The 17,525-nt window shown below is 38.8% G+C and overlaps 1 protein-coding gene across 1 annotated transcript; it reads right to left on the bottom strand.

Moving 5' to 3' along the window:
* Positions 1-2,513: 2,513 nt before the first annotated feature.
* On the bottom strand, positions 2,514-14,937 carry tmc1 (transmembrane channel-like 1; the record flags this gene model as incomplete). Its single annotated transcript, XM_082554694.1, is given in 20 exon segments — positions 2,514-3,357; positions 5,979-6,105; positions 6,586-6,664; positions 6,788-6,913; positions 6,994-7,233; positions 7,380-7,447; positions 7,562-7,690; positions 8,247-8,399; positions 8,473-8,652; positions 10,001-10,195; positions 10,293-10,437; positions 10,524-10,666; positions 10,760-10,858; positions 10,956-11,062; positions 11,235-11,316; positions 11,404-11,494; positions 11,588-11,776; positions 11,866-11,899; positions 11,902-12,336; positions 14,865-14,937. Coding segments are annotated over 20 exon segments (2,889 nt in total). The 3' UTR covers positions 2,514-3,163.
* Positions 14,938-17,525: the final 2,588 nt, after the last annotated feature.

The following is a 17,525-nucleotide window of genomic DNA, read 5'->3' as shown; positions in this document are numbered from 1 at the left end:
GTTTCTTCATTAGTGACAGTTTTCTTGCATCCACATTTTGGCAAATCCAACACTAAACCAGTTTCACGAAACTTAGCAAGAAGTTTGCTAACTGTAGCATGGGAGATGGGTGGTCTCGTAGGGTGTCTTGCATTGAAATCTGCTGCAATGACCTGGTTACTGCGTTCACCAGATATCAACACGATTTCGATTCGCTCCTCACGTGTTAACCTCTTTGACATGTCAATGGCTGTGAACAAAGAGAAACTTGTAAATAACTCATTAAAGAATAAAGTTACATTGAAACCAAGCACAGCATTGTTTTTCTTGTGATATTACCAATAAGTTTGATGTGTCACATGGCCCTCTTCCTATTGAAAAAACAAAAGTTGCATCCAAGATGGCCGACTTCTAAATGGCCACCATGGTCACCACCCATCGTGAGGAGTTTGCCCCCTCACATATACTAATGTGCCACAAACAGGACTTTAATATCACCAACCATTCACATTTTATTTCGGTGTATCCATATAAATGGTTCACCCTGTAGAATAATAAGAGAAGGTGATAGCTGCTGTCATTTCTTCTGTTAAAGTGAAACAAAACTGCAAATAAATTCAGTTTAAATTAACAGGAAGCAGCAATTTTTGATTGGTCAAATTCATTCAGTGTTTTGACAGGTTGTTTGTGATAAAACTGCCTGGAAGAATTCCTTAAACTAACACAGCTGAATGCTGCTAAACATGAGGTTGTCCACTGGACGGACAGACAGATAGAGATAGATAGCCTAGATTTGATACATATGGATAAAACTTAAATCAAGAAATGTTTCACCATTTTGTAAAGGTCTCTGCAAAGCACAATTCTCCACAATTACAGGTATATGTAACCGGGTTCAGGTTCTGCGGCAGCATCTACAAGTAAAGAACTGCCCAAGCTCAAAGTCCAGGCTATCACCCAAAGCAATCATAGAATAGATCATTTAATTAAATGCTCCAAAAGGCACTGATACCAAAAACACAGTCAGCAGGTCCATTTAGTGAAGCTGAAGTGAGCTTCCACTTCCTGTGTAAACATTTCTGTACATATGCTTATTTCTAGTGAAATGCTGCTCATTATCAGGGCCCGACTTTGTTTAAAAGGCTGGTCTCAAGTAGCTCCTTTAAGAAGTGCAGTTTTTGGCACTTGAGCATTGCCTGTGCTTGGTCTCAACAATTTCACATGTTTCTGTGAAGCATGTTGAGTCTTCTGTGAAAACTCAGGCAGGGCTAGAGAGACAACCGTACTGACCTTTGCTCTCAAACCCAAAACTGGACACCCTCCAAGGAATCAAATCAGTGCTTATACTACCACAATGCCTCACTTCTTCCTTCTCTGTTATTAGTGAATAAAAGATGCCCATTGCAATCACCTGACGTTGAGATATCCGGTAATGTGCAACCTGTCATGGCTCAGTTTTCTGCCACATTGAAGAGAGGGACACCAGAAGAGAGGGACACTGGGGGACAGAGCCAAAACACAACTCCAGAAGGAGGGTGAAACAGGGGTCATCAGAGGACTGAAATTACCTGGACAAATAGAGTGTGGGGCAGATTATGACTGAGTCTTGGTGTACAGAGAGGATGCAGATTCTTTATTGCTTATCAAAGTTGCGTCAGCTTTCACTAAATATTGTGATTGACAGCCCCTTGGCTGCCGGTGAAAGAACAAAGCATAGAGACTTACTCAATTCTCAGGATCTCAAATAACTGCAGAATTAATACTTAATGCTTACTCGCCATGAATTGATCATGAGCATCAGTAGAAGTGGATTTGACTGACACTGAAGGTCTGTCGCATTATGAGCTTGCTAGCCTGTTGTCATAAATAATGTAGAAACAACAGTTATTCCTCAGCAGCCACCTGGAAATTGTACAGATCTAAAACTTCATCAAATCAAATCTGCACAAAACTGAGATGAAAGAAGTGTAAATATAGACTGTCATGTTACTAAAGTTCAATTAATGTTAGTTTTGGCTAACGGTGTTACGTCATTGATTTAAATGTCAGGTTGACTGACAGGACTGTTCAGTGTCCAGCAAGTGCAGAGTGCAATTAGCTGTAGGGACACTTGATAAGGCCGCTCATTTATCAGATGATACGAGTCAGATATCTCTGCTACATGATGCGGGTCAAATCTGAATTTTTGGCACAGTGTTGTTCATTTTGCTTTGGCAAAAATTAATAACCTGGCTTCTGATGTGGCACTTAAAACTCATGGATTGTATCATATTTACCACATGTAGATAAAAAATTAGAGTCAAGCTGAGCATCTAGTCCAGCAAGAGGTGAATGATTCATTTAAACCTTGGTAGTTAGGTTAAATGGCCTCCGTGTCTAATGAATTGTTTAATACTTTGGCCCGGTCACAGTTCTAAGAAACTACCAGGCTGGTTACTTTGAAGGCTGAAGAAGTGAAGGAAGACCCCATTATATTTTGGTGTCATAGCACCAGTAAAGGGTTGAGTTTTATTCATATATGTCCAAATGAGGCATTGCTGGATTCCACAGTTCAAGATCATTTCAAAGCAAGACATCTGAAATTGTATTTTTTTTTAAAAGGCTTAAGAGGGTTTTTTTCACAATCTAGTTTTTCCCCACATTCAATATAATCAATCCAGAGGAATACAGTCAAATTTGGCTTAACCTGCAACACAGAAAGTACGGTTTTATCTTGACCGATCAAAAAAAAAAAAGCTAGGTTACTGGACTCTGGAGCCATTCTTAGGAAATACAGATATTTATATTCTTAGAAATACAGATGAAATACAGATATTTGCGGTATTTGAAATTTCCAGGCTAAAAACATGGTTCTACACATCATAGAGAAGTGGACTGTTAACCTTGTTGGAAGTCTGCAGATCCAGAGGGTGCTTTTAGTTGGTTAATAGCTTTAAGACAAGGACTACATGAGAACTTTAATGTAAAATTAAAAAGAAAACAAAGCACTGATTTTGTTAACATATATTTAGTAAACAAAGGAGTGACAGTACAGTTCATCTATCTTTTCATCATATACACAGACTGTAAAGGAGAAAAAAAACGTATTCATAAGAAGCGATTAATGTGCACTAACTACTATCAGTCCAGCATGAATTTCTCAGTAAAGTGCTTTATTTTCCCATATTTGTTTTGTGTTGTTGTGTCAGTGTCTCTGCAGGCTCGGCACCCTGTACATCCTGGGCTCAGTTTGCCGAGCAAAACCAGGCAGGTATCCAGAAGGCCCGTGGTTGCCACGGTCGTGGGTCCTTGAGCCTGAGTCTCTGCTGGACGGCATCTGGCTTCCTCTGCCGCCAACAGGAGGAGGGTTCTGACCGCTGACGTGGATATCTGTATCATCTGCAATCAAAATAAGAGGAATCTATGATTTCAGGTGTGGGGACAAAACAATGACACTGCTAACCGCCATCAACACAGAGTATAATCCAGTGGGGAAAATAACATTTGACAGTTCACACTGTAAACCTTTACTGCTAATATTACGAAGACTAATACTGCTTCTGTGTTCCAGATTAACCTCTATTCTTGAAAAAAAAATCTCATTAGCTAATTCAGCAAAAGTTGTCATGCTATGTAAAATCTAAATAAAAACAGAATGCAATGATTTGCAAGCTCACTCAACTTTACAAATCATATTTTATTCACAATAGAAGAAAGAAAATATATCATATGTTTAAACTGAGAAGATGTACAATTTTAAGAAAAATACTGACTTATTTTGAATTTATGATAGGAAAATATCTCAGAAGGTTAACATGCAATAGGTCAGTAACATTGATTGGGTTCTTTCTAAGAGTGTCTTGGAGAGGTAGAGTTTCTCAGAAGCAAAGATAAGCAGAGGCTCATCCATCTGCAAAAAACTTGTGTTTCCAAATTTGTCGCATGAAACTGCAAGCACTTTTCATGTGTATCTTTTACTGTTTAGAAGCAACGTCAACCTCTATTATGTATGCAACAGAAAATAGGATAAATGTAGATATATCTATATGTTATATATACTATATAAATAGAGTTATAGTTTGTATTCACATCTACTGACATTATTTTATCATTATTTTAATATAACACAAGGTTCAGTTAGCTTTGCACAAAAAAATAGAAACCTCCTCCAAAGAGCTGCTTTTCACTTTCTTGGTTTGACTATATTTCAGAGCCAGTACTTTTTTACTTTTACTTGAATAAATTAGTTGAATTAGTACTTCAGTTTTTCTGGAGTATTTTTAACAGTAGTATTTGTACTTCTACTTAAGCACAGAATGTCTGTACTTTTGCCAACACTCCTGAGCACCTACAAATGGACATTAAAGCACATGCAAAGAAGACATGCTGTCTTCTCTGGGTCAACACTCATTCAAAACCAACTGAGCCAAAGTGGAAAACAGCATTATGCTTAGATGAATTGAAATTTCAAACTCTTTTTGGAAAACATGGATCCTTTGAGGGTTCTCCAGCACCCCCAAATTTAGAGCACTGGAAATTCAGAGCACCCCTAAAAGTAACTAAAATAATAATTGTGATGACAGCATATCTTAGTACTCTTCATTCATCCTCATTATCTTCAGATGTTATATTTTCCTAAGTTTTCTATTGACAGAAGTACAGGATAGAATGAAAACAGGTTTAATATCCAGTGTTGTTGATGTCATGATGTTACAGCGCGCTCCTACAGAGGTGTTGATGCTTCAGCAGTGTGGCTTGTCATCAATACACTAAATAAGTCTTAATATTGGTATAAACTGATGTGGATCAGTTTATGTCTTTCATTCACATTTAACTTTTCGGTGACGGCACAAAGACTGAGAGAAGAGGATAGAGAGGGCTGATGACAGCAAAGAGAGAGAGAGAGAGAGCAAAAAGAGGCAGGTCAAAGAGAACATGTGGTCAAATTTATCAAAAATGATAAAGGCGCAACTTCTGTTTTACCCATAGTCAATAATGATAATTTCACAGCTGTGTGTTGTACTGTTGTCCATTGTGGATCCCTTACTTGCTCTTATAATAATTATTATGAGATTATATTTTTGGTATTTTCTAGTTAAGTGTAGAGGGTGGAAAGAGCGAGAGACAAGACAGAGATTCTAAAAAGAGTATATTGGTATGAATGGCAGCATTTTACAGGATTAACTCCACTCTAAACATGGCAGGATGACTCCCACTACATTGATGTGATGGAATACAAATATGTTATCCACTCGTGAAATTGGGGTACATGTCGCTCTGTGCTGAGGTTGCATAACAAAGGGAGTATTTATATGAATTCAAAAACTTTAATATAAAACAACTATTACAGTTTGCTTCATGTACAAGTCTATGGAGTGGCAGGGTGATTTTCCAGTGTCTATACTGAATAATGCTACTTTAAGTGCTTGATGATTTGGTGGACTGCCTCTATGTAATTAGAGACTGACATAATGTTGTGCATGTTTTTCATCTTACTTCTTAAACTCCTTTAATAACTGAGCCTTTGCCGCAGGTTTGATCACTTTAAGGCTCCATTTTAAAATGGGTGGATTAGACTGAAATCTCTGATTATTCACTCTGAATTATTCTGAAACACTACAATAGATCATCCAACTAATTGGGTAACTTGGGGTTGAAAAGGTGAAAAGGGTTGTAAACAGCATAAAAGAAGAGGGGACGTGCCCCTGCCCCAAGGTTTTTGAGATGTGTTGCTGTCATCAAATTCAAAATAAGCTGATATTTTTCTCAAATGGTAAAAAGTAAATAAATACATTTTTTTTTTAAATCCAGTATTTGATATTAATATAACACTGATGGTGCTGTTAATATTTCTCTTTCATTTTACAGCATCCCAACTTTTACTTTTATGTTTGTTAATTTCACAACAAAGTCAAATTTCCTAAAACAATAAGATGAATCTTGAAGTTGTGAATTATCTTAAATCATCTTAAATCTTCAGGTTTACCTTCTTTATTAATATTTGAAATCAAAAGACTCACCTTCTTGATCCTGTACTGAAGCATTGTTGTTCCTTTGTTGCTCTTGTGCAGTCTTTCTGGCCTCCTCCAAATCCATTTGAGCTTTCAGTGCTGCTCGTTTGTTCTTCCTCTTGTTCTCCTCATTTTGCTTAAAAAAAATCACCAAGAGACAAAAACAAAACAAAAACAAAAGATACCCACACATGTTATTTTTCAGATCACTCAGAGCAAGCACGTACATTTACCCAGCATCTCTTCTGCAGATTTGTTATTGGTGGAACCTGTAGTGGGTTTTTGGATAGATCTGAACTGTCAGGCTTTGCTGCTCTCTGCTGGAGAGATAACACTAATACAATTGCGTGACAGCAGTCATGCATCACAGTGGCCTCGGGCGGTCTCTTTGTGAACTTCAGTGCTGTTTGAAAGCATACCAACTGCTAAAATTAACTATGAAAACAAACCTAGAGAACATCCAACTTAGATACATGAAATTTCTTGGGATATTTTTTACTCTCAAAACTCGTCACTTGATTCTGAATGCTATTCAGGTGCAATTTCTGGTCAGAGAAACCACAAAACAGCTACAGCAGTACGTGCTACATTAGAGGAAAAGCAAAACTGAAATTACCATTTGTAGCTTTTTCTTCAGCTCCACATTTGCTTCTCTGTAGCTTTTGGATGTAGATTGCAAGTAATAAATGGCCAGTCTGAAAGATAAAATAACACATGATTACCACCAAAGTTCTTACCACTTTAACACTGAAAGAAAATGATGACAGCATTGTGAAATATACTTATTTATGGATTTACATAGTCTGCTGTTAACTCACACCATAAGAAGTATGAAGGGTAGCACCAATCCAGGGTTAGAGGCATAGCTGAAAACTTTGCTAAACCATGGAGGAAAGTCAGACTCCAGAGTCTCATGGATCACATCAAACATGCGGTTCTTACCACTGTCAAAAAGATGGTAGTGGTTATAAAAACCCAAGTCATTTTTATTTTAAAGCTAGATACCCTGAACTAGTGTCATTACCTGAAAGGTCCACAGTCAAATGAAGGGGGAATGGAGACAATGGTGTAGATGGCAGGCAGTGTGGACAGAAAGAGGATGACCAGCAACATGGCCATGTAGAAGTTGTTGGAACCAGAGGCTTTGAAGACCCTTTCTTGTGGCACATTACAGCACATAACAGCCCAGCACTGCAGGTACATGGAGACATGGAGCCGGATGACGTTTAAGGCAGGCAGACAGGGCGCATAGAAGGAACCCATCCTGAAAGCAAAGATTAGAAAAAGCAGGACAGATGCTGAGCTAGTAAGAGGCTTTTATCAATATGAAAACCATGATGAACCTAGCTGAAAGTAAAACACCATCCTGAAATAAGAATCTTCTGAGTGAAACAATTGCTGCTTTCCTACCATATCATTCCTTGATTGAAGATCAGGCCCAAAACGTTCCCACTGACGTCAAACTCAGAGTAGGATGGCTTTTACAAATGAGAAATTAAAGGCAACTATTACTTTTGCCACACTTTTTTTTTCTCCAAAGAGTGACATTTTTAAATTCGAGTAACAAATAAGTGATAGAAAAGATGACTCACAAAGCCAGCCTCTAGGTCCCAACACCAGCAGTAGTTGAGAAAACGAACAAGAACTGCTCTCAGGAAATCACCAATCAGCAGTGTGATGTAAGTTGTCATTGTGTCAGATATGATCAAGCGAACAAACTCCTACAAATTAAGAAATCATTTAGCATTAATTTCTTGTCAACATCAAAATTAACATCATCACCCACTCTGAAAACAACTGTTTTATTTCAACATAAAAGCCCCTGAACATTTGTAATGTTTATCGCTTTTAACAATAAGATCAGAGTATGTTTCCTTAGTTAATGCAACAGAAATCCATTAATACAAAGTTAACTAAAGTACAAACTGCAACTACAATGTTTACTTTGATTTTCAACTAAAGCATTATAATAATGGGGGAAATAATTATTTGAATTTGTAAGTTAGTTCATTTCAGCTCAGAAGTATTAATTTATTTGCATGTCATTGAGTGAAATAATGATTTGACCTCCAAACAAAACATGGCTAAATACTTCATGGCCTCGTCCAGTGGCCCCTCATTGCAGTTAAATTATTTTACCCACTATATTCATGTGATTGTTTCATATTGTCATTAATTTTATCATTTCCTTATTTATTGGTATCCACAGCCTAATGCCATAACAACAATTACATCACTTAGTTACATAATAGTACAGACGCACACATGCACACTGACCTGGCCTACCATTGTCTCCCAGCAAGGCCCTCTGGGCACATCAGCAGGGTGGATTGTGACGGGTGGAGCAGTACTGTTTTCTAAAACGGTGCCATTGTAAAGACTGGCCTCCCACATGGTTATATTAAACTTCACTACCTTTTCCTCTTTCCTCTGAGACAAACACTTTGGATTAATCATCCTATAAAATTACAATCTCATAAATCGATACACAATGACTTCTCACTTTAAGGTTGATCTCATCCATGAGTGCAATAATGAAGGTGTAGAGATTTCCCAAGAAGAGGGCAAAGATGCGACCGAGCTGCCACTGCAGGGCAACCCGCGGGTGGTAGTTCTCCAGGGTGCTGATTACATCAAACAGCATCGGACAGAACATCCCCAGTAATGACATGACCATGTTCACCTGAGAAATACGTCAGAAAACTAATGTAATTACTCTGAGGACAACTTGGGAGTGCATGGGTTTTTTATTTAGTGTGTAACTTTGTATAACGCCTTACAAAAATGACATTTGATGCAACTGAATAGCTGGTGGCTGTGATCGCTGTAAATCTGGGCAGAATATTACCATTGACATGAACGGTGTGCACTCCTGTGAAAACTAAGTACATGCCATGATTGCAGAGTTGTAGCTCATAGGCAGGTCTTTAGCTTTCAGACAGATTTTCAGACAGATGTCCTTTGATGAACATTTGACTCTAGAATACTTTAGTATGCATTTATTCAGTTCAATATCTGCAAGGTCCTAGTTCCTGTGGCTGTGAAATAACCCTAAATCATCAGCCCTCCACTACCATGCTTAATAGTTGGTATGAGGCAGTTTTGCTGATATTCTGTGTTTGGTTTTTACTGTGTTTTTCACAAACATGGTGCTAATGGCGAAACATCTCCACTTTGGTCTTGTCAGTTCAGAGGACATTGGTCCAGATGTCTTGTGGTTTTTTCAGGTGAAATTTACAAACGTAAACTGTGTTGCTGTCTTCAACATGGTCTACATAAAGTCTTGTGAAAACTTTATTTTTCACATGACTCAAAATGTCAGTTTAAAATTTCTTCCTCAGTGTAATTCACAGAGCAAACTGAGAATATTTTAACAACTCACCTCAAACAGCTTTATGTAGAACACGTGGTATGTGCTACAGCTAACGAACTTCAACATTTAGATCTGGGTCTAGGTGAGTTTGCTCAGGTATGGAACTTGTTACTTATCTGCTTCATCATCAGCCAATATTTAAGAAACATCTCCAACATCCAGTCAGATTACGCGTTTCTCCTGACTGCTAAGCAGGCTTCTTTATGCTCTCCTGTAAACTTTAAAGTCTAACGCCTTTATTTCGATGCTTTCCAGTGTCCCCCAGTTCCCATAGAGAAGTTCACTTCTCAGATTTACTTACCCGTCACAGTCAAACTGGTCCATTCCTCCAGAAATACTCACAGCACTCTCACCTGCTCTCACCTTGTGTAAAGAATCTTATCTGGACTCACCCACCACACCCCCTCTCCAAATGACCTGATCACTTTCCCAAAATGCTCCTTAGTGACTATGTTAAACTATAAAACTCCTTTCTTTGGGTTTGGATTGCACTTTTTATTGTCACTATTTTGGCCTTGGACAAGAACTGCAGGACAAATTCTAAATATTATTTAATTAAACCTCAGCAAGTTTTGCTTGCAGCCAAAATTATTCATAAACTTCCTTTTGTAAATGTTATTTCTCATTAATTCCCCCTCTCTCTTTCTCTCATGTCTACCTCATTCCTTTCCCACCACGTGTGATTCTCCAGTCCATCTAAGGCAAATTTCTGAGAACGCCGCACTACAAAGTAGATGAGGTATCCACTTCCTGCTAAGCAGCACAAGACCAGGAAGTTGGCCAGCACACGCAAGAATCGAGTCAGATGGATGTTGTCATCCTTGTGGCTCTCTTGCTCCTCTAAGATTGCCTCCTATAGTGGTAGAAGAAGTGGTAGAGTGTAATGTACTGTATGATACTTGGCTTGCATTAATCAGCATACTGGAAAGCAGACAGTGAGCTGCACTAACCTTGAAGCTGGTGGTGATGGAAGCAAACTTATTGTCTGCTGTTTCAGCATTTCCTATCAGGTAGTCCCAGCTGGTGAACATTTTCCAGCTGAAATTGAAGCTGTTATCATCGCCGACCCCTGATTCATTTGCATTACGTGCCATCCTTTAATTTAAAAGTAAGTACATGATTCACTAAAACACTGTGGATAGAATAGATTTGTCTTTTGTATATAGACATAGCAAACATACGTTCTGATGACCACCATGTAGCTATAGGCCACTGTACCGACACCAACCAGGAAGTAAGACAGAGGCATGCGAAACTTGAGCCAGCCCACCGTACGTTGATTGTTGTAGTAGCCATAGAAGAGGACTGAGTACTGTGCGTAACCCTGTGGATACAATACTTTAATTGGGGGTGACTATTTATTACTACATCAGAGGAGAAATTGCCAACAAAGACAAATAAAATAATACCCACTGACCCCAAAGTCCCAAAGAACAGCAAAGTCCATCGCACTGGCCTCCTCAGCTCTGGGGACAGTCTTTCTTGGCATGCTCCCATAAGGTCGCCCCATTAATGCCTGTAAGCAAAATGCACAGAGAAGGATTACATCGTTTTTGGGGGGAAATGCAAAAGACATAATTCAGGTGCGGTGCATGAAAAAAAAGACAGCATACCTCCGGTACCATAACCAGGCCAAAGGTCAGACCAAACAAGATCATATTGATGCCATACATCCACCTCAGAAAGATAAAGTATGAGGCAACTGAGGAGCCAAAATGACCTGCAGAGCAGAGTACAAAATAACATATGAACAAATGAATATGTGCATCTGCTATAAAACCACAATGTAAGCTATCCTGCTTCTCACAGAAAAGATAAGGCCTTGGAAATTAGAAATGATATATGCGACTATTGAGCAGCCCTTTGTATTTAAAAAATAAAAGCACACCTACTTTCAATCTCCTTTATTTTCATCTCCCATGGGATGCATGCAGTTTTGAAGTTTTCAAAGTCCCGTTGGAATTTCATCCATTTCTAATGATATGAATAATTTTTTTAATGAATCGTGTATTTGTTTATGTTATTTAATGATTACATAAAGAAGTAAAAGTAAGTCCTCACCTTGGTCATCAGGACTTTGTATGCATAGAGCTTCCTGCCTTTTCCCTTTCCCAAGGCACCTTCATATTTTTCCACAAACTCCTGAGACTCCCTGAAATAAAAAAGCAAATATTAGAGTTCAAAATACTTCTGGTATTTTGAATTACAGCAGAACAAATCAGAATGATTTATCCATATGAAGTACCTTAAAGTGACAAGTTTCTTTTTCATTGGCCAGGGTTTTCCCCTTAGACTTTGGATCAGTTTCTTCCTCTCATCCACTGCCTCCTTCAGCTTCTCCAGCTCCTCTGGAGAGAGACACTCCGGCCTCACCACATCCTTGTCATTGTCCTCTTCTTCATCATCATCCTCTTCGCTTGTCTCTGGCTCTGAACTGAAGCATTAATGTCTTTTAGGGCCCTTTTTTTGTCTAACTGACAGAGTTTTCCATAGATAAGGTGAAATTATAAGATGATACACTACCTTGTTTCAGCCTTCTTGTGCTTTTTTTTTTTATGTCCCGGGCTTTTTCCTTTACCAGCTGTTTACCTCCATCTTCTTTCTTCTCTCCCTTTTTGGTACTTCCCTGTTTCTTTTTTCCCTTATCAACATTTTCATCAACTTCTCGCACTTCCTCCTTCTCCATTCTGCGTGTTTTTTCATTTCTGATATCCTTTCTTGCTTTTGTTCCCTTGCCACCTGTCAGTTGAGCTTCTTCCTCTTCGTTGTTCTCTCTTCTGCTTGTTTCTTGTTTACTCTTAGCTCTTTTTCGCTTGCTTCTTTCTCTTTTCTCAGATACGGCCTGTAAATCCTCTTCCCCTTCTCCCGCTCTTGTTCCTCCTTTTCTTCTCTCATTTCTCCTCTTCTTTTTCTGCCTGTCACCATCTCTTCTTTTTGTTCTGTGTGTTTTACTCTCATGTTCCTCTTGCAAGGACAAATCTGCATCTTGTTCACCTGCAGTTGACATTTAAACATTACTTTTTGTTAACTTCTTACTATTTATACTCACATAACACTGTCAATCTGTCAGTACTGTTGCTTTCTTTTCACTGCGATGCTCACAGAAAGTTATCTTTTGATACTGTGAAGTTGGCTCGTGCTAAATTAAATAGTTTCCTTTCCTCTCTCATGCTATCACATGTTTTAAGGCATGATAGTACTGTGATGACTGAGGAAAATCAAAAGAACTTCAAATGATTTTCAAAGTGTGTTGGTGGCAACAGTAGTGGAGCATCTGTGTGAAGAAACGAAACACGAGCATGGAATTATTTTTCTGCCAAAAGTCAAACATAAATAAAGTCTAATAAAGTTTTTTTGTTTTGTTTTGTTTTTTCTAGTAATTTTGCTTATTTAAAGTATTTTTAATAAACAAGCTGAAGACTAACCTTCATCTGCATAAGTACCTGCAAAATCCAGTCCAGTGTGAACAATGGGAGACAGATATTTTATCAATGAAAATTAATTAAAGAATTGAGTATACCTTGTTTTTTTCATCTTAGCCATAATAACTGCATTTGCCTCATAATCGTTTTATCTTATGCTTCATTTTTAAATTCGATAATCTGTGGTATCATGTCTTTTAAAAATTATGTTCTCACACAAACTAAACTTTGTTTTAATCATCAGGGCAAGTTTGATATGAGCACACTACAAATAGATGAGTGTTCATCACATTGGAACCCATTAAGTCTTTGCAATTTTCATGACCTTGAGGCTCCCCTCTATTTTCTGTTACCAGAGTCCCAGCTTAATACAGTCAGTGGCTACTTCATTAGTTACACTTGTTCAGCTGTCTTTTAAAATCAATATTTAATCAGCAAATCATATGGCACCAACTCAATGCATTTAGACGCATAGACGAGGTCAAGATGACCTGCTGAAGCTTAAACTGAGCATCAGAATGGGGAAGAAAGCTGCTCTAAGTGACTTTGAATGTGTCATCGTCATTGGTGCCAGATGGTCTGAGTGTTTCAGAGATGCTTTAGTGTTTACAGAGAATGGTTTGAAAATGTCCAGTGAGCAGCAGTTCTCAAGGCTTTTTCTCTGGGTGATTTCTGCTGTGATGTTTGGATTGTAGAGTCAAAATTTCTGATTCCAGTAGGATAAGTTTCCATAAAATGTCCATTGAGTATATATAAATTTAAAAATTAAGACTGTAGTTTAGTTGTATGGGAGCATATTTGTAGCAAAGAATGTGCCTTTTAAAGTGATGCCTTTAATTTAAGGGTCCACAGAAAAGACAAACTTAGGTCTTAGACAACTTTTTTAAGTTACTCAGCATGAGTGATGATCATAATTAGATTACTGGAAAGTTTAAGATCTCCTGGTTAAAAACTGACAAATGTGTGTCATTATTGATCATGTTAAGTCCTAATTGATACAGTATAATGATGTTTTAAAGTGCAGATTTAGTATAAAGTACATATTGCAAACACAGAAACTACAAAAATAATAAGAAAGGAAAGATTTGCTGAAAGCAAGACATGTAGGCTTCCTGCTATTTCACAGACCAGATGTTGTTTTAAGAGCTTTTTTAGGTTTGCAGCGAGATGAGTAGTATTAATTCTTTCTCTTTCTGAATATTGTATTCCATGATATAAAACATTTTTAACATTATCGTGCTGTGTTTTTCCTGCAACTTTACATTTGTTATTTTTAAGATAAATACATCTGACTTCTCTACAACATAACTAAACCTTTTAGATAACCTCTTTATAAATCCAGCCCTTCTGTTTTTGTTTTTTTTTTTCACATCTCCAATACCACAGTGAACCCTTTCACTGGTGGAGCTTAACCTACCTCATTATGCACCTCGAACTATTGTGCACTAAAGGGGGATGAAGAGGAAAACAAAGAGGACCACTGACAGACTGAACAGATATTTATGTAGTCGGCCTTTTGATGTGTGTCCTTAGTGTAACCGGAGTGGCCATCACATGGGTCATTATGGCTGGGTGCAGCAGAAGGGCACAAAAGAGGCAAACAATGGCTTAATGAAGGGAGACGGGATGACTAAGCCCACAAGGATGGGGGAGACAGCCAAGGGCAAGAGGCCAGCTCCCAAATATGCAGCAAAGTGAACAGGAGGCAAGAACTGGGTGATTAAACATCTTTGTGCTGGGCAATAGCTGGCGTTTTAATGATTTTATTAATTAGAGGCAGACAGCAAGTAACTGTACTTCATCTTACTGAACATTAACCTCAATAAATTAGGATGTTTTGTCAGAAAAATACACTCAAATCAGTTATCATAGCTACAACTACCACAAAGACCAAAAGCTCTTCCTCTATTTAACTAATGAGTATTTACCAATATCAACATTTTCCCTAATAAACATGTTGATATTTGTGTAGAAATTAGATTTTTTTTCCAGTAAAGGCCTGTAAATCTAATCGACTTGTATCATCCCAGCCACAAAGAATTAATGTGTTGCCGTCATAAAAACTCTGAAGAATATGTAAAAGCATGCTAATGGGCTTACTGTCATTCTCAGAGGTGATCAGACTGTCCCGAGGCATCTTCCTCTCATGGTCCTGGAAGAATTTCTCCACCATCCAGAGGTCATGTAAGCTAGAAAAAGAGTAAAGCTACAGTGTTTCAGTGGTCTTACGCTGGTCTCCCTCCTTTTACATCTTCTGCATCTCAGGTGAGGATGCAACTTATCCAAATGTGTGTGGGGGTGGGGGTGAGTGTTTAGGGCTGGTACATGATGAGTAATTCGCATGAGAAGTTTACTTTTTCCTCGCCACCCATTGACCCGAAACAGGGACATTGATAGCCTGGAAACCCTAGAGCCACACAATTTCACTAGCAATCAATTATTCAAAACAGTTATGACTTTCTTTATGTGGCTGTGTGTGAATGTTTATGAGCGAGTGTGTACTTGTAACTATGCAGGTGGAAAGACCAAAGCAGAGGGGGTTAATTGAGCAGCCAGCCAAAGTGAAGGTCAGTACTGTTTGACATATGGCTTTGTGTAATTTCATTGTGATTGAGTTGCTGGGGTTCAGTGAGAAATGGAAAAGTGACGTTTAAAAAGTTGCATTCACCTTACAATACCTGAAATACCTAAAAATACTACCAATACCAATATCTATCAGTGTCCTGAAAGCATTCAATCCATCCATCCATTTTCTACCACTTACCTGTGTTTATGTCGTGGAGGCAGCTTCAGCAGAGAAGCCCAGACTTGCCTCACCCCAGCCACCTTTTTCACCTCATCTGGGAGGACGATGAGTCATTCTCAAGCCAGCTGAGAGATAAAATTTCTCAAGTGAGTCCGAGGGCTGCCCCAGGACATCTTCCCAGTACGACAAAAAACCTTGCCCAGGAGGTATCCTAGCCAGATGCCTGAACCACCTACTCTCTACTCCAAGTCCCTGTCAGATAACTGAGCTCCTAATTCTATCTCTAAAGAAGAACCAAGCCACCTATTGAAGGAAACTAATTTCAACCACTTTTAGCAGCACTTTGAAGTGCATGTCTCTCTTTTCACGCTCCACTCTCCCCTCACTCATGGACAATACCCAGACATACTCAATTGGTGATTTCAATTTCTGTCACTGTAGACTGGATGGGCAAACTTCAAAGCACCTTTAAATATCCTCAAGACGATAAAGACCTGGTCCAGTGTTCCTCATCCAGGGCGCAAACCGAATTGCTCCTCCTGAGTCTCCCCTGCAGTACCTTGGGTACCTTGGTATCGACTTCCTTGGAAAAAATGATGAGTGTGAGCCCCCTATATTTGGGGGTCCCACTCTGGTCCCCCAGGGCAACAATCACCCCATTCTCCCAATCCAGAATCACCACCTCAGTTCATCAGGCAATGTTGCAGAGACGTGAGTCTTGTCTTGCAAGTCTTGTTCCTTTGTCTTACTGAATTCCTCATGCACCTGAATTTTCACCCCAGCTACGACTAAAGGTGCACTCCACTGGTGGTGCCAGTACCTGTCAGCTGCCCCTGGGGTTCAATAAGCCCAATAAGCCTGACAGCTCCCTTCACCTCCGATGTCCGCAGTCTGGTTGTGGGATTACCGCCACTACCTAAACCAACTCCAGAGTGGAACAGAATTCAGCCCCTCTACAGGAAACTGGTTCCAGAGCCCAAGCTTTACACTGAGGTGAGGACAGTTATATTTAGCCACTATTTCTCAACCTCATGCACCAGCTCCGGATCCTTGCCCACCCGAGAAGTAAACTGGACCCTTGATTCAAGGAGGGTAAAGGGTTCCGATTTTCTTTATTTACATACCCAGCAGTTCAATGAAACTGTTTTCCCACACACTTTCTTCAACATATATCCCCGTCATTTCTGAATAAATAGTAATATGTGCCACGTAGTATGTGTTTGAAATAAATAAATTTGGATTTAATTGTGTTTTGATGCAAACTGTTGAAGAACATACTGTAAAAGTGGTCTTGTCTGACTCCAGTATGTCTGGTTTTGAGCCTAATTCAGAGCCATTAAGTCTGTTTTGAGTCTGCTCTGTGGCTACACAAAAGTATGAATGTTTTTAAAACTTACATTTGAGCTTAAATATCCTTTTTTTTGTTGGTTGGTTAGTTAGACCTTAGTTTCTTCTTTGGATTTAGAGAGAAGGTGAAAATATTTACATTTTAGAAAGTGGCTCATACACAACAAACCATGTGATCATTAAATCAGATGTAGAAAGATTTTTTTTTCAGTTAAAGAAATCACATTAATATATAATAACAACAGAATAAATGATGGATATTAGACTCAGACGATTAAAAGAATTGGATGAACTTATAGCTCATAAAAATGTAACTCTTAGATACGGAGAGATGAAATCAAGGTTAAAGAACCTGTAGAGGGTGGTGTTGCTCTACACTGAGTCCAAAGTGGATTCCAAACAACAGGAAGAGACAGGATGACACATCAACCTTCTTAAAGTTATGTTTTATAGTCACGTGACTTGTTTTCTGCATGACTGTCTGTAACCTTGTGCAGGAAAGCCCAGAGTTTCAGAGACATGACACCATGTTTGTGTGCATGTGTACAAGAAAAAAATGGGAAGGGTATCGGCTTTCTAAAGCTAAAGTGAGATGCAGCTATGAGAGTGTCAGTGAAGTGGCAAGATGAGGAAGGTTGACAAGGCTACTAGAGCAGAGAGTGACGTTT

Source organism: Aulonocara stuartgranti (genome assembly GCF_965226115.1).
Source record: "Aulonocara stuartgranti genome assembly, chromosome: 12".
Classification (NCBI taxonomy): Eukaryota; Metazoa; Chordata; class Actinopteri; order Cichliformes; family Cichlidae; genus Aulonocara; species Aulonocara stuartgranti.
The sequence above is the reverse complement of the archived record's forward strand: the minus strand, read 5'-3'. Positions and strand labels throughout refer to the sequence as shown.